The 17813-nt window shown below is 40.4% G+C and overlaps 1 protein-coding gene across 1 annotated transcript; it reads left to right on the forward strand.

The window, feature by feature from the left end:
- Positions 1 to 5092: 5092 nt before the first annotated feature.
- On the forward strand, positions 5093 to 14561 carry LOC115799687 (NLR family CARD domain-containing protein 3-like). The gene is made up of 10 exons (XM_030756939.1): positions 5093 to 5145; positions 6055 to 6177; positions 6563 to 6661; positions 7220 to 7298; positions 8335 to 8560; positions 8696 to 10499; positions 11315 to 11488; positions 12278 to 12451; positions 13150 to 13199; positions 13359 to 14561. Exons 2-10 carry the CDS (start codon positions 6089 to 6091, stop codon positions 13901 to 13903), a joined length of 3240 nt encoding a protein of 1079 aa, XP_030612799.1. The 5' UTR covers positions 5093 to 5145; positions 6055 to 6088; the 3' UTR covers positions 13904 to 14561.
- The last annotated feature ends 3252 nt before the right edge of the window (positions 14562 to 17813 follow it).

Below are 17813 nucleotides of genomic sequence, written 5' to 3' on the forward strand. Positions count from 1 at the left end.
CTCCCTCGACAGACACGCACGCTGAACCACCTGACAGCATCACACTTACATTCAAATGATCATTAAAGACTCTTTAAAACAGTTTGGTTCTGATACTTCAGTAACTCTGATTCACACGTGATCAAAAACTTACATTTCCTGGGTGTCTCTTTATGTGTTGCAGCTGAGATGTCGTGTGTTGTCACGGAGAGCTGCATCCTACCATGCAGTTTCAACAGTGGCACCGACACAGTCATTCACTGGACTCAGACAAACCCAAACAACACTTCGGTCCACTACTACTACCACACCAAAGATGAACTCACAGACCAGGACCAGCGCTTCAGAGGCAGAACATCTCTGTTTAAGGACCAGCTCTCCAAAGGAAATGCCTCGCTTCTGCTGACCGAGCTAGAGGTTCAGGATGAGGGCACATACATGTGCCACACCACCACCAGCCACGAGAACAAGCAGTTCCTTTTCAACCTAGAAGTGGATGGTACGTAAAACACAAAGTACTGCAGGTGTGATGACCTGTCGCCCATCTATCCTTCTATCCATCCATCTTCTTTTTGTAGCTCCGGTCCATAAAATCAACATTCAGCAGGCAGGAGACATGATCACATGCAGCTCAGAGGGGATCTACCCTAAACCTGAGCTGACCTGGTCCACGAGGCCTCCATCTGTCATCTTCAAGAACTACCCATCAATCCAGCAGAGTGAAAAGCAGCTTTACAGCATCAGTAACTCTCTGCTGCTTGCACACAGTTATATTGATTACACTGATCTGGAGTACAGCTGCATCATCAGCACGCGCAGGAGCAGGAAGACAGCCACTTTGTTTAAACCAAGTAAGTAAACCTGCAGAGAGCATCAACAGCTACTGTGAAATGTTGAGGCTACAAAGTTGCTTAATAAGAGGTTCAGGTTTTATGACTCTTGCATCAACATATTTTTCATGTGTGCTTTTTTTTCAGCTTCTCTCAGTGGTCTTGACTCTGAAACAACGATCCCATGCACAGCCTCGTACACTCCTCTCACTAGTCTCATCTGGAGATTCAACCACACTCAGGTCATTGTGATGCAGAACGAAACTGGAGGAGCTCACAGAGCTTCAGAGGAGTGGAGGCAGCACGTGAAGGACGTTTCAGAGTCAGGCAGCCTCAAACTTCGAGGCTTATCTGCAGAGCAGAACGGAGTATACACGTGTGAACTCACTAATGCTGACGGGACCCTCATAACAAACACCTTTCTAAAGATTACAGAAGGTGAGATCACATTTGTGTTTGAAACCCTGCAGTTACTCACAGTAATGACTAACCCAACATTTGACACAACTCTTTATGATACTTTACACCTGTAAGACAAAGTGGTATCTACCTTTGATATATTATTCTTTTTTAAAACACTTCTTGTTATATATCATTATTACAGTTATTACTGTTATTACTAATTTACTAATATTACTGATGTCTCCATGTGCACAGCTGCACAGACTCAGCTTGATTTACCGACTCATTTCTGTTACAGACAACTCAACTAAAACAGGCGTCACTGTGGGGGTGCTCCTGCTGTTGGCTGCAGCAGGAGTCACAGGCCTGATACTGTGGAGATGCAAGGTTGTAACACACACACACACACACACACACACACACACACACACACACACACACACACACACACACACACACACACACACACACGCGTGGCCTTGACGTTTGTTATTATTGTATGTATTTCTAATTGTCTAATGATCTTGCACAATAATGTTATGAGTCTGTGATAAAATGCTGACATCACTGATATCTGCAGTTTCCAGGTCCAGAAATATTTTGTTCTAATCTTGTGTTTTAAAGGTTGATTATCATAGATGTACATTACTATAATACCCTTTCAAATATTACACAATTAAAATAATTTAGAATGTAATGTGGAAGCTGTATATGTATATGTATGTCTGATAATATCTAAATATATTTATATAACTTCCTGAAGAACTCTAGGGGGGCTGGAACACCGAATCAGCCTGAAAACCTGGAACATAGACGGGGATTTATGGAAGCAGGACGAAGACCATAAACTCTTTATGGTAAATTTATTTTCTACAGCAAAGACAGAAGCTCCTGAAACCTGTCTGTGCAGCTGTGTGTGAGCAGCATACCCTCCATCAGGGGTTGTAAAATTTATAAAGTAACATTGTATAAGATTATTTTTGAAGTTTATGTTATTTTTTTTTTACATTCATTTGTCAATTTGGTGTTTTTTGTGTTTCAAAACTGAATTTTCATTTCTAACTGCAGGAACTTCAGAGGAGCAATATTTAAAAACCTGCATGTAAAGAGCTGACTGAGCACCTGACCACACTGCTGCAGAGGATCGTTCACAAGGAAAACCCTGATTTAACCTCTGCTTTACAACACAGAGGATCAGAACCTACAGGCTTTAACTAGAGACCAGCAGCTCAGCAGGAGTCATGAGGTCACAGGTCACCTGAGCAGATAGGAAATTTTCTCATAGATGTCTATAAAATGAGTGGAGTCGCCCTCTGCTGGCTGTTAGAGAGAATGCAGCTTTCAGAATCAACTCCACTGGTTTCACTTTTCTGTTATTCGTGTGCGTCTCTGATCTACAGTCTGTTACTTTGTTTCTGCTGAAGCCAAAGAAAAGTAACAAATTCTCTGTTCGGCTGTCAGCTGAGCTTCAGTTTTAGGTGGGACAGTGAGAGACCTTCAGCTCTGTGTTTTGGGAACAAACATCCTGATCCAGACGGATAATAAAATACATACTTTGCACATGGCTGTAGCACATGAGTCGGTCTCTGCATCACCTCCTTGGACAAAGTGGTACAGTGTTTTTTTTAAATGACAAAAAGTCCTTCATGATGTGTCACTGAAGTAAAAAGGAAGCAATTTCCTATTAAAATAAACTTTATTACAATTCTGGATGCAGTGTTTGCACTTCTTGCTGTATAATCAGCTGGCTCATTGCTGGTTGATGTCTTGAATCAGAGTTTGTAACATCTTTACAGAGTTGATCACATGATTCTTTACTGCATATTAACTGTATTTAAATCTCTATGTCATCTTTAGTAACAGTGTGGTATACATTCAGAGCCATTACTGCCATTTGAATTGTTAAACTGACATATTTGCACTTTGTGGATATAAGCAGGTGGGGATTGGGGGGGGGGGGGGGGGGGGACTGTTCACTCAGAGTAACAGGGTCTCTCTCTCTCTGTGCCTGTGTGATATGAGTTATGAATGTGACTGTGGATAAATGTGTGCCTGCAAAACAACCAATTAACGAGAGCTTTTTTTAGGGCGAGCCTCTTGCAGTGTAACAGCAACCCTGAGCTGAAGTGGTTAAGAAAATATGCTCATGGATGGATGACAACTACACATCAAGCTAAAATAAACTGTAATCTCAATGAGGAAAAAGCTGTTAAGGCTTATTAATGCTGAATCTGTTGAAAAACAGTCTTTTACACATTGTAAAATTAAGTCATGTCCATGACATTGAGGAAAGTGAGTATGTCTCACCCAATCTAGAGGGCATAGGCTTTTTATGAAATATGTGATTCAGGGTGTTTGACCTGCTTTTGGGCATGTCGGACTGTTTTCATCCAAAAGATGTTTAATTTTGCTTTACTATGCAAATGCACCTAATTAACTAGTACCAGTGTAAAAAGTACCAGTGTAAAAAGTACCAGTGTAAAAAAAAACAAAACGCTGTCACCACAGGAACAGTGAGTAAACCAGCCAGTTAAACCGCCACAGCTCACAAATGCAGTCATGTCTAAACGTGCATGATTAAAGCCAAGATATACCAAGCTATCATCTCCCATCCACTGTAAGCATATAAGAGTCATGATTCTGCAGTGTGGCAGGCAGGATAAGGCCCCAAACAGAGGCCTCAGGCGGCAAAACGTGAACTCAGAAATACACAACTTTATTGCTGGGTGAACATCAGATACAAGGAAACTAGGAGAACTCAGCAGGAGCTAATAATTCAATAACACATAAAAATCACTGTAAAAGAGCAGAATTCAATGCAGGCTGTTTAGTAAACATACAAGTTCAAAAACACACACACACACAAAACTCCCAGGATATATGCCAAGTTAAAAAACAACACAAAGAAGAGGTAAATAAGAGAGGAGAAAGACAGAAGACAAAAGAAAGGAAAGAGAGAAAGAGAGAGACATGGACAGATGCAGAGACAAACAGAAAGAGGAAGGGCGGGGCTTCATGCATAAAATAAATGTAAATATAACTGGCCTCAGTCCAAAACTACTACCTTAAATATTTAGTATACATCATTCCAATTCATGCATGAGTACAATATTAATAATAAATGATGCTATAAAGGAATACCACAACTACTACTACCATAGTAATCTGAGGCATTTGAGTTTTTCTGCTTTACAGTGGCAGCAAACATTAAAATAATAAATAGTTCCATTTATTAAAACTATATAGTCAGAAATGGGGACTTTTGACTGGAGTCCTCTAGGACCCCAAAACATTGGGAGCACCAATCAAAGCTGAAACAGAAAACATGAAAAGTAGGACTTTAACTTTGATCAGAGTATTTCTACAGTGTTCTATAAATAATTATAACAAAAACATAGCACAAATAGCACTGAGAAAGTCATTTTTCTGAAACCTCTAAATTCCTGATCCTGCTCACCATCTTTATGCAAGCCTGTTGGAGTGTTCACAGGTCTCCAAAAAAAATTAGGTTGAAAAGAAAAAAAAAAAGAGAGAGATTACAGTTCTCAGTCCATCCAGGTGCTGCAATCAGAGACAACAGTAAATCTGCTTTCTAAAACTTCTTTATCTTATAGTTCAGATCGCTTTTAAGATTTAAATTAAGGAGGTTATTTTATCAAGACCAGAATTCATGCTGATTTTTAAACTACAATCATGAAGCCATTTTTATTATTTTCATAAGAACTGAAGCCGCTCAGAGAAAATAAATGATGAAATGAGAAAAGTTACTTTAAATCTAACAACACAAATTTTAACAGCCATAAATCACCGGAGAAATTTATTTCAAAAACAAAGTCGTCTTATTGTGAAAATCTGTCTCTTCCCCCTTCTTTCCTTTCCTCCTTCCAGGAAGCGGCTCACCTGTACCTCAGTGTTTAGTGTCCAGGTGTGGTCGGTAAGTTTGCTTTGTCTTTAGCAGCTTTACCGTTGGTTTCTGCTCTGTGGTGTTTGGACAAGATGTTCAGCGCTTATTTCAGATCCACTTAATTATATATTATTAATTGCTCGACACCTAACATGATAAACAGCTGAGGTACGATTGATTTCGTCACAAAACAAACTGTATTGTATTTTAATTTCTTGGAAGAAAACCATTGCGTCACTATTAAAACGGACACAGCAGAGTACTGCTGTTTCCAATCGGTCCTTTCAAAATAAAGTTACATTAAGCTTTGTTTACTTTCTGTCCTGCTAAACATGAAAAAATATAGAAGATTCGCTTTAGAGCCATAATCAGCTGACAGTAAAGGAATCCTAAATATTCAGATTATTAATAAAGGTGTGATGTATATCTTTGTTGTTCATGATACTAAACTGAATGTTTTCACACTGATGTCACTGCGTTCGGCTGCTTCTGAAATTTTAGGAAAAAACAAATTGAGAAGCTAACTGGCTGAATAAATGATAATGAAAGTAATGTTTGGCAGCACTTCTTGTTGGGTGTCTACATTAATACTGGAACTAAGAGAAATAGAACATTACTGGTTGGAAGATGCTTCTTATTAACAGCAAATCAATGTTTACAGCTACAGTTGTCTGAAGCTTTAACACTGTGGATCCTCTTTGAATCAGCTGAAATGTTTGAAAATGTTCAGACGTGTTGAACCGATGACTGAATATTAGTGGACTGAAGCTTCCAGTCAAAGTGAGCAGTTTTTGTCAGTGAATGCATCGTGTGTGTCGGGCTGCAGCTTCATGACTCTATCTGGTGGACTGATACTGAAATGAAGCAGCTGATGTTCAGCACACATGATGGAAAGGAGGATTTCAGCTGATGTGTGCCTGATTTGTGTTTCCTCTGCAGATGAAGAAAAGTGTGTGTAAGCTGATTTGGCAGCATGGATCAGTGTGAGGACGGAGAGGAGGGAGTCCCTCCCTCTAAAACCACTCTGTGTGGGGAACATGAGAGCCCGACCAAAGCTCAGCGGTGAGATGGCATCTCTAACTATCCATGACTCTTCTCTATGTCACAGCTCAGCACTCACATCACTGCATCATCATTATTTACAGAAAAACATTAGAGCTAAACCAACTGAAAGAACAAGCTAGACAGAAAGTTAATTTCATATGACATTCATCTGACACAGAGTGAGCAGTTCTCAGTATTTAATCAATAATATTTAAAAATAAATAATTTAAGTTGTTTAAGATCTGAATCATTTGTCACTTTTTTCTACTATAGTGGTTTACAATTGTAATGATATATTCTCACTTTTCATTCATTCCCACTTTTTATTTAAACACACATAACCACATTTTCTTCTAACATTTTCTGTCCAGTAAGATTTTATTGAATTTTGTTTTTCTTTCAGTATTGATCAGAGACCTGAATCCAGCTGTGTGTCCTTAAAGAGTGACCATTCAAAGCGCTTTGATATTACATTTAAAGGAAACGATTCAGCTGTGGAGAGGTAATCTGTATCTAAATGTTCTAAATGAATCAGTTTCTTCAGAATTAATTCTCAAAATGTTTCATGTATGTGCAGCTCTTTCCACGTGTGTTTCTGTGTTTATATGTGAATCAGTGTGTTGGATTTTTTTTTTCCACAAACAGAACAATGAAAATCTGAAGAACCTAAAGAATGCTCACAAGTTTGCAGTGGCTAGAGCTATCATGCAACAAATAGGTGGCTATGATGAAGGACATGGACAGTGCCATCTTAATGAGAGCCTTAAACTGTTTCTCTTTCTCTCTGAAAGAAGTTTTATTGAACATTATTGCTCTCTTTTCTAAGTCCCTGGTAATAAATGATTTAATAAATCAAGGAGGTAGGAGGACCTATGACTAAAATTTCTGTTATCTTGGTTGAGCTATAAATGTTGATTTTGATATAGAGATTTTAATATCTAAAGATTTAAAGGCTTAGAGCAATGACAGATTACTGTTGTCAGTGTCTGTCAGACACCACAGGGCACCATTATAATGTTCTAATGTCAGATCATTCTTACTGTTTATGATTCCTCCACAGAGTGGATCAGGGGACATCAGAGATTCCCAGTGGTCCGTCTGCCCAGCAGCATCAAACACACCTGGACTCCATATTTGTGGTACATACATGTACAAATAGCTGCTTTTATATTGATTCTGTTCACAGCCATTTCCATGCTGGATGTTTGGGTTTCAGAGGCAGAGCTGGTTGTCCTTCAAACAGAAAGCCGGTGTCAGATCGCCACCTGTTGTAATCTGCATGCTGTAGTGTGTGAGATGTTTAGTTATTCCTTGTCCCTCTTAGCAAAAATGGTACATATGACAAGTGCTAGTTTTTGTAGCATGTGAGGTGAGGTGAATTGGAAGCACAAACCAGCTGGGCAGGCCAGAAGAATGTCAGACTTTGCAGTTTTATCTGTAGTGGTGGTGACTAATTAGATCCATACAGACATATATTTCTCTTCAGCTGCTGGTTGGTGTCCAGTAAACCAGTCTGGATATAAGAGATCACAACTATCCCAGTTTGCAGCTCTTACATATATAGAAATATGTCTGATTTTTTTCTTAGAGAGCCCAGGGACTGAACTGGATTTGAATGTAGCTCTTAGGCACAGACAGTTACAGTGATCCTACACACTTCAGACCCGTGTTTGTAACAGGGTGTAATGAAGAAATGCTGCAGAGGTGAATTTACATATGACCTGGACCATACCTGCATATCATATCATATTTGAAAGACCTCATAGTACCATATCACCCCAATAGAGCACTTCACTCTCAGACTGCTGGCTTACTTGTGGTTCCTCGGATACTTAAGAGTAGAATGGGAGCTTTCAGGTTTCAGGCGCCTCTTCTGTGGAACCAGCTCCCAGCTTGGATTTGGGAGACAGACACCCTCTCTATTTTTAAGATTAGGCTTAAAACTTTCCTTTTTGATAAAGCTTGATCCTGAGTGTTTCTTCTCCATTCCCCTCTTTTACTGCCCAGGTGTTTATATATTATTACTGCATGTCATTAAATCGAGTCTTTTCTCTCCTATAGTTTGTGTTTAGTTCTCTTCAGTGTTCCTGGGTCTCTATGCTTCTCTTTTCCATCATGTTGCAACTGATTGGGGTTATGGGGTGACTGGGTCATTTATCACATGTTCTGTTGTAGCTGCTGGAGGACAGCATTGTCACTTTTGTGAAGAACAAACTGAAGAAGATCCAGAAGGTTCTGAGTCCAGGTTACCCAGAATACTTAGAGAGTCAGAGGGAAGATGAGGAGGTATTAGAAGGTGAGGATGAAGAGCAGAGGAGGAGCAGCGAAGAGGCATTTGTTAAGATCGCACTGTTCTTTCTTCGGAGAATGAAGCAGGAGGAGCTGGCTGATCATCTGCAGAGTAAGAGGATTTGTATAAAGATTTATGCTGCTTAATTCATGGGACATTTATTAATGTCTCAAGAAATGGACGACCATAAATTCACAACATGTGCACTTGATAAGTCTTTGATATTTTTGGTGTTTGTTCCTATAGGAACTTTCATTAGGAACATCCAGTGGAGTCAGTGTGAGCTTAAATCTGCTCTGAAGAAGAAGTTCCAGTGTGTGTTTGAGGGCATCGCTAAAGCAGGAAACCCAACCCTTCTGAATCAGATCTACACAGAGCTCTACATCACAGAGGGAGGGACTGCAGAGGTCAATGATGAACATGAGGTCAAACAGATTGAAACAGCTTCCAGGAAACCAGACAGACCAGAAAAAACAATCAGACAAGAAGACATCTTTAAAGGCTCACCAGGAAGAGATGAACCAATCAGAACTGTGCTGACGAAGGGAGTGGCTGGCATTGGGAAAACAGTCTTAACACAGAAATACACCCTCGACTGGGCTGAAGACAAAGCCAACCAGGACATCCAGTTCATGTTTCCATTCACTTTCAGAGAGCTGAATGTGCTGAAAGAGGAAAAGTTCAGCTTGGTGGAACTTGTTCATCACTTCTTTACTGAAGCCAAAGAAGCAGAAATCTGCAGCTTTGAAGACTTCCAGGTTGTGTTCATCTTTGATGGTCTGGATGAGTGTCGACTTCCTCTGGACTTCCACAATGCTGAGATCCTGACTGATGTTACAGAGTCCACCTCAGTGGATGTGCTGCTGACAAATCTCATCAGGGGGTATCTGCTTCCCTCTGCTCGCCTCTGGATAACCACACGACCTGCAGCAGCCAATCAGATCCCTCCTCAGTGTGTTGGGATGGTGACAGAGGTCAGAGGGTTCACTGACCCACAGAAGGAGGAGTACTTTAGGAAGAGATTCAGAGATAAGAAGCAGGCCAGCAGGATCGTCTCCCACATCAAGAGAATTCGAAGCCTCCACATCATGTGCCACATCCCAGTCTTCTGCTGGATCACTGCTACAGTTCTGGAGGATGAGCTGAAAACCAGAGAGGGAGGAGAGCTGCCTAAGACCCTGACTGAGATGTACATCCACTTCCTGGTGGTTCAGGCCAAAGTGAAGAAGGTCAAGTATGATGGAGGAGCTGAGACAGATCCACACTGGAGTCCAGAGAGCAGGAAGATGATTGAGTCTCTGGGAAAACTGGCTTTTGATCAGCTGCAGAAAGGAAACCTGATCTTCTATGAATCAGATCTGACAGAGTGTGGCATCGATATCAGAGCAGCCTCAGTGTACTCAGGAGTGTTCACACAGATCTTTAAAGAGGAGAGAGGGCTGTACCAGGACAAGGTGTTCTGCTTCATCCATCTGAGTGTTCAGGAGTTTCTGGCTGCTCTTCATGTCCATCTGACCTTCATCAACTCTGGAGTCAGTCTGCTGCAAGAACAACAAACGACCTCCCAGAAGTCTGAAACAAGAGAATCTGCAGAGAAAGTCTTCTACCAGAGTGCTGTGGACAAGGCCTTACAAAGTCCAAATGGACACCTGGACTTGTTCCTCCGCTTCCTCCTGGGTCTTTCACTACAAACCAATCAGAGTCTTCTACGAGGCCTGCTGACACAGACAGGAAGTAGCTCACAATCCAATCAGGAAACAGTCCAGTACATCAAGGAGAAGATCAGTGAGAATCTGTCTGCAGAGAAAAGCATCAACCTGTTCCACTGTCTGAATGAAATGAATGATCGTTCTCTAGTGGAGGAGATCCAACAGTCCCTGAGGTCAGGAAGTCTCTCCACAGATAAACTGTCTCCCGCTCAGTGGTCAGCTCTGGTCTTCATTTTACTGTCATCAGAAGATCTGGATGTGTTTGACCTGAAGAAATACTCTGCTTCAGAGGAGGCTCTGCTGAGGCTGCTGCCAGTGGTCAAAGCCTCCAACAAAGCTCTGTGAGTAAATATATGATCATCCATCTGCTTTCAAAATGTTGATTTTACTTAATAACAAAGCAGATATGAACATTTTTAAAAAAAAACCTACACAGTGTAATGGCAGGCTCTTTATGCTGCTTATGTAACTATTGAGTTAAATGATCATCAGTAGTCACAATCAAGTATAGGACATTTTTAATGTTTTAGCATTTCTGAAGGATATATCATTAAAGAAAAATTACCTTCAGTTCAACCCTGTGGTTACAAAATTTCATAATCAGTGTTCTTGGTGGAGCAGTTTTATCTCTCTCTGGCCTGATGCAATGTAATCTCTCATGAATAACTTGTCAACACCAGGCCCCTCCAGTATCTGTTTTACCAATAAAAGAGCATAGATCTGATCTCCCAGTCCTCTAGTGTCTAGCTGTTCATGCATGATTTTGTCTCTAAGTCCAGGAGTTTCATTCTTCATTTCTTATGCATATAATTTAGTGAGCAGTAAGGATGAATGTAAGGCCTGCATAGGGTTCATTAGGTGATAATTAAGGATTATTTTGAACTGTATCTAACAACAATAATCACAGCACAGGATCAGGAAAATGACCAACAGTAGTGGATGCCAGAACTGAACGAAATCTATCAGATCCTCACTGGTTTCCATTTAGACTTAGATGCATAATTGTGTTTTTACTAAGCAAATTAAAATGTTTAATAGTTGGTCTAGACATACATTTTTTTACTTAATCATGATGTGGACATGGAACTATTTTTTTTTTCTTGTCTAAGGTTAACATTAAAGTTTAATATCATTGTTTTTTGTTTTGTTTTTTCAGACTGAGTGGCTGTAACCTCTCAGGGAGAAGCTGTGAGGCTCTGGCCTCAGCTCTTAGTTCTCAGTCCTCTAGTCTGACAGAGCTGGACCTGAGTAACAACGACCTGCAGGATTCAGGAGTGAAGCTTTTGTCTGTTGGATTGGAGAGTCCACATTGTACACTGGAAACTCTGAGGTCAGGATTCAGACTTTAATTTCATTTTAAATTCAAATCAATTTTATTTATACAGTGCCAAATCACAGCAGCAGTTGCCTCAAGGCACTTCTTAATTAATCAATTAATCTTAATTATATTATTGCATAGACAGTTAACCTTTATAGCATTGTAGGTGACCTTTTATTTATCTTTTTGCATTATTAGACTCTGTCTTACTGTCTAAATTGGAATTTAGAGCTTTAGGGTGATTTTGTATTCATAGCTTACCAATTTCCTTTCACGTATATAGATTGTAGAGCTAGGAACCAGACCCAGAATTGCAACAAATGAAAAGAAAACCTTTAGTTTGAATAGCAAGTCCAAAAAGTTGAACATGTGAAGCATGAAAAAAATATCTAACAATCTTGCAAAGAACCAAGAAAAACCTGTTTGTTGAAAAAAACAGTTTGTTGTAAATTAGTTTTTCTCACACACAAATGTTAGTGTTGGACTTCCACTGGGCTCTGTGCTGAGACAAATACTTTTTAGTTTATACAAGGTTCCCTGACTAATCTCACTAAAATCATCCTCTTTCCAGAGTCATTCTAACATACATATCTTGAAGACCTCATGGTATCATGTTTTTTCCCAACAGAGTCCTTCGCTCTTCTTCTTGGATTACTGTAGTTCCTGGAGTTTCCAAAAGTAGATGCGCATCATTGCACAACTTGAGATAACTAGTGTTATCTGTTGATGTTGTATCACATCATAAAAAAAAGCTATGAGTGAAGTGTTCACAGATGGATTGTTGTTTTTGTGTGTCTGCAGTCTGTCAGGCTGTCTGATCACAGCAGAGGGATGTAGTTCTCTGGCTTCAGCTCTGAGATCCAACCCCTCCCATCTGAAAGAGCTGGACCTGAGCTACAATCATCCAGGAGTCTCGGGAACGAAGCTGCTGTCAGCTGGGCTGAAGGATCCACGCTGGAGACTGGACACTCTCAGGTATGGAGAGATTGTTTTACAGTGGAGGAAGAGGTGGAAATATTTTCCGTGTCCTTCAATCAATTCTTGTTTGTTTCATGCAGATGTGACATGAGCGATCACAAATGCAAATGCAAATGCTCACAGCAGAAACACTAGTTTGGATCAGATTAATCTCTATACAGAGTAGGCTAAATATGTTCTAGACCTAAGTTAGCACAAAGACCGGAAGCAGTGCTATCTATTAGCCTACAGACGGTAAAAGAAGAAAAATAAGTCACTGGTATGGTTATATGGTTTTATATTCAGAAGTGTGGTAGAACCTAACAAACCTAGGTAAATGTTTTCTGTACTGTGCTATAAGATATAAGCTTGCAGAAATGCATTTCTTTATTTAGTGGCTCCATCGTGTAATGGTTAACTCATCAAAATCTATGGGCTAGTCCCTCCTTACTGAAGCGGTGCCCCTCTAAAAATAATGAGTCAGAGTAGCTAAAGGATCATGATGACCACAAACTATTCTCTACTTTTTATCAATACACTGATCGCTAAAATGGCAGAGCCAAGGTTTGACTTTATGGATTTATTGCTGTGACAACCAATCCAACAACTGCTTCAAAGAACTGAAAAATCGACTGAAGTGTATTTGTGAAAATGTTGGATCATGTGTGCATGCTGATAGAGACTGTGCTGATCTGACCCCCCCCACCTCCTTTCAGGGTGGAGCCTGCTGGGGTCCGATGGTTGAGACCAGACGGTCTGAGGAAGTGTAAGTGTGTTTTTAATGTGATTCTTGAAAACAAAGCAGCACACATTCAACCATCTTCAAACTGTCACATCTATCGTTCACATCTCTGATGTCAGGAGTCATCATCAAAGTGTCAATCAATGAACAGATGATGGATCAATAACTTTTTCTCTCCATCAGATTCCTGTCAACTCACAATCGACACAAACACAGTGAACAGAAACCTCAAACTGTCTGACAGCAAGAGGAAGGTGACACAGGTGAAGGAGGTTCAGTCTTATCCTGATCATCCAGACAGATTCGATTACTGGTTTCAGCTGCTATGTACAAATGGTCTGACTGGTCGCTGTTACTGGGAGGTCGAGTGGAGAGGAGGGATCGATATATCAGTGAGTTACAGAGGAATCGAAAGGAAAGGAGACAGTAAAGACTGTGTCTTTGGAAGGAATGATCAGTCATGGAGACTGGAATGCTATAGTGATGGTCGTCCTCGTTCTGTCTGGCACAATAACAGAAGCATGTCTTCATCCTCCTCCTCTTCCTCTTCCTCTGGCTCTAACAGAGTAGCAGTGTATGTGGACTGTGCTGCTGGCACTCTGTCCTTCTACAGAGTCTCCTCTGACACTCTGATCCACCTCCACACCTTCAACACCACATTCACTGAACCTCTTTATCCTGGGTTTGGTTTCAATCCTGGTGCATCAGTGTCTCTGTGTGCAGTTTAGCATAAAGAAAACACGTTTTCAGATTCATGGATTCAGTCAGTTTGTTTTAACCTGTTCTAAATTATTTCTCATAAATTTCTTCCTCTTCGGTCCTTTAAAGATGGAAGCTACGATTATTCCAGGATCCATGTGTTGTTTTTCTGTCTTTTTTCCAGTCAAAGCTTCGCAGTGAATATCAGGATGTTGTGTTTCTCTGAAGCTCAGTTCAGCTGACAGGATTCAGTTCAGGTCAGCTGCATAACAGAGACGAACTGCTGAGCTGCAGTTATTTACAAACTGATGGAGACATTCATCCAATAAACACAAGCTAGCCTGCAGTCAGGCTCCAGGCTCATTTCATCCATATTTACTGACTGTCAGAATGATGAAATTACATGTAGACCATAACGTGTCTGCGGTTTGTCTGTGACATTTCCAGAATTAATGAAACCTTTAGAAATAAGATATAACCTGCGTTTAATAAGCTGTCTAGATTTTACATTGTTTGATTCATTTAGTCATCCAGAACTGAATTGAATTTATTGATTGTATTTATTGATCATATTTTGTAATACAAATCCCAATAAAAATAAAATCACCTTTTCATGGCAGTTAACACTTAAACACAAGATCAAACTGGGAGCTGGTTCCACAGAAGAGGGGCCTGAAAGCTGAAGGCTCTGCCTCTCATTCTACTCAAAGACCTTATAGTACCATATCACCCCAATAAAGCACTTCACTTTCAGACTGCTGATTTAACAGGGAGCCAATGAAGAGAAGCCAATATGGGAGAAATCTGCTCTCTCTTTCTAGTCCCTGTCAGTACTCTAGCTGCAGCATTTTGGATCAGCTTAAGGCTTTTCAGGGAGCTTTTAGGACAGCCTGATAATAACGAATTGCAATAGTCCAGCCTAGAAGTAATAAATGCATGAATTAACTTTTCAGCATCAGTCTGAGACAGGAAGTTTCTAATTTTAGAAATACTGCGCAAATGCAAAAAAGCAGTCCTACATATTTGTTTAATGTGTACTTTGAAGGACATGTCCTGGCACCAGGAACAGGAAATGATGTTGCAGTTCTGTTTGATAAGAGTGCATTTATGATTTGAATACAGTGAAAAAGTTGACCAACAGAGCATTTTTAATTTAAAATAATGTTTTAAGTTTTTGGTGTGTGCACATGTGCAAGGACAGCAGAGTAAAGCTCAAATAAAGACCGAGACAGCAGAAGGAGAATTTCTGAGAATTATTGCTGTTATAAAAAGTCTTTCATTCATACCACACCTAGCTATTTCAAACACTTCCGTGGTGGCTCAGTATCTGAGAGTCACAAGCAAACAAACAAGTTTGATGAGTTTTGTGATGTGTCAGTGACATGCTGGCTCTAATTTTTAACGCGGTGAGGCAGCTAACACCGAACATGCTGATGACCATCCTGACCTGCCAGTGGATCAGAGGAGGTGAGTGAGGTGTTGTGTTATACCCATAAATCACAGGTCTGTTTAACTATTTTTATGGCAGTTATTACCTAAGAAAACAAACATACCAGGAAACATCGACATAACTTAAACTGAAGGTTCGTCCTGTGGGAGTGGAGGCAGAAAACACGTTCAAAGAGAAACTTTTTTTCTTCTGTTGTGAACTCTGATTCTACAGCAGGAAAATGAAACTGAGCGGGATGATCTGGATCAAGTTTGTTTTCCTGGCTTTTCTGTGGACTCTCACAAGTGGAGGTGAGTTCAGCAGTCATGACCTTTATCAAAATCTAAACAGACATGTCAGGAAATATGAAGAGAATTTAGAGTTGCAGTAAGAAATTAATGTAATCTTGTTCATGTTATATAGATGGTCTGAAGGGTTTTATTTTTGTTCTTGTTTTTATAAAGTATCTTGGCTAGAAATTTGAGAGATATGTGTGCCCAGAGACGGCTCAGGTTGAGAGGTTTTGAGAGAAAGTTAGAGAAGCTGAGATGGTTTGGTCATGTACAGAGGAGGGGCGTGGATATATCAGACAAAGGGTGTTGAAGCTGAAGCTGCCTGACAAAAAGAAAAGAGGAAGACCACAGAGAAGGTTTGTGGATGTAGTGAGAGAGAACATGCAGACCAGGCTGCTGAGGATGGGGTGAAATGGAGATGATCTGCTGCGGAGACCCATACAGGGAGCAGCTGAAAGAAAAGGAAGAATGTGTGCATCATTCTTCAACCATTATCAAAAACACTGGAAGATTCTGGATAACTGATTTGCATAAAAACACGACTTTCTATTCACTCGTGGTATTAGTGTAAAGCTTAAAGGCAGCATCAAGTGAGAAATGTGTATTTTCTTTTATTTTGAAGAACCTGCCAGCGTACATGCCATACTTTTGTTTTCTCTGTGGGAAGATGTGGGGTATGTAACGTTGCCACCAGAATGTAACAGCATCACATTTGCATTCACGTAACAACCTTAATTTTGCTTCTTCACAGATTCAGATATTTAATTCAGATGTGTTAACGAGGTTTACTCACAATGCCAGGTTGTTATTGGTGGAAGGAAAAAAACGTAGATAACTCAAACAAAAACTAGCTGAAACAATACTTTCAAAAGTAGCCAAAGTTAAATTGCAATAAAAACTAACTGGAAGATTTAAAAGTATAATAACTGCTAAGATGTAGCTCACTTGGATTTGAGAGGAGCTTTCCCTGAGTTGAGCTGTGCTCGGTGTGTCTTTGTGTTGCAGATGCCGAGGTGTCCTGTGTTTTCATGGAAAGCTGCATCTTACCATGTAATTTCCAGGGCGACAGTGATGGAGTCGCATTCATCGAGTGGACTCTGATGAAGGACATTCAAACTTCCATCCACTCCTACTTCTCCAATCAAGACCAGCTTACACAACAGGACGTGCAGTTCAGAGGCCGGACGTCACTTTTCAAAGAGCAGATCTCCCGAGGAAACGCCTCGCTCCAGCTGAAATGGGTGGTGTTTCAAGACGAGGGCAGATACAAATGCAGCAGCAGGGGAAACAATGATTCGTTTATCAGCCTAAAAGTGGACGGTATGAGAAACATGCAGGAAACACATGGTTTTAGTCATTTGGCTCTGAGGAGGTATTCCTGTTATTTACAGTTAAAGTTTTATTTAGTTTACATTCTGACTGTATTTATTGAATATTATGTTCAAACCCTGGCTGTATAACTTTCTTTAATTTTCTGCCTCCACAGAGTGAAAAACTCTCATCCGTTCAATTAATAAAGTATTCCTTTTACAGCTCCAGTCCATGAGGTGAACATTGAGAAGGTAGGAAACAGGATCACCTGCAGCTCTGAGGGGATCTATCCTGAACCTGTGCTCACCTGGTCCACCAGGCACTCATCCATCTTCAAGAGCACGACCATAGTCCGGCAGACCGGACGTCTCTACAGCATCAACAGCTCTCTGATACCCTCTGATCCCAAAGAGGATTTCACTGACCTCACCTACAGCTGCACAGTCAGCACTCGCAGTAACAACAAGACTGCCGTTTTATCGAATGGCAGCCAAAATGAAAGTAAGTGTTTAAAAATCTGTGATTGGTCAGGCTGTCAGCAAGCTGCCGAAAAATGCTCCCAATCCTACAAAATCTTTAATATAGACGTTACAGATAATGTTGAGATTCTATTACATTTTTAAAAGCAATATTTTACGTGTGTGTGTGTGTATGTGTGTGTGTGTGTGTGTGTGTGTGTTACAGGCATTGCTAAAGTAATGGTGGCCGGAGTCATCATGGTTGCTGTAATATTAGGCCTGATTCCGTTATGCTGCAATAAATTTAACAACAAGGTAAAGACAAACAAACAGAGGTGATGAAGGGCTTTGATTATTTTGGGATCATTGTTTTAAATAATAATGCAACCTGCTCAGTTTGCTGCCTGCACTCTGAACAGAGGTGGAGTCAGAGGTGGAGCAGCTCCTG

This window comes from Archocentrus centrarchus, chromosome 20 (genome assembly GCF_007364275.1).
Source record: "Archocentrus centrarchus isolate MPI-CPG fArcCen1 chromosome 20, fArcCen1, whole genome shotgun sequence".
NCBI lineage: Eukaryota > Metazoa > Chordata > Actinopteri > Cichliformes > Cichlidae > Archocentrus > Archocentrus centrarchus.

Excerpts from the sequence above, each read along its gene's own strand:
- LOC115799687 (XM_030756939.1), top strand. The coding sequence starts at position 6,089 with ATGGATCAGTGTGAGGACGGAGAGGAGGGAGTCCCTCCCTCTAAAACC. Across the intron at positions 11,489-12,277 it reads TGTACACTGGAAACTCTGAG|TCTGTCAGGCTGTCTGATCA; the intron begins GTCAGGATTCAG and ends GTGTGTCTGCAG. Across the intron at positions 12,452-13,149 it reads TGGAGACTGGACACTCTCAG|GGTGGAGCCTGCTGGGGTCC; the intron begins GTATGGAGAGAT and ends ACCTCCTTTCAG.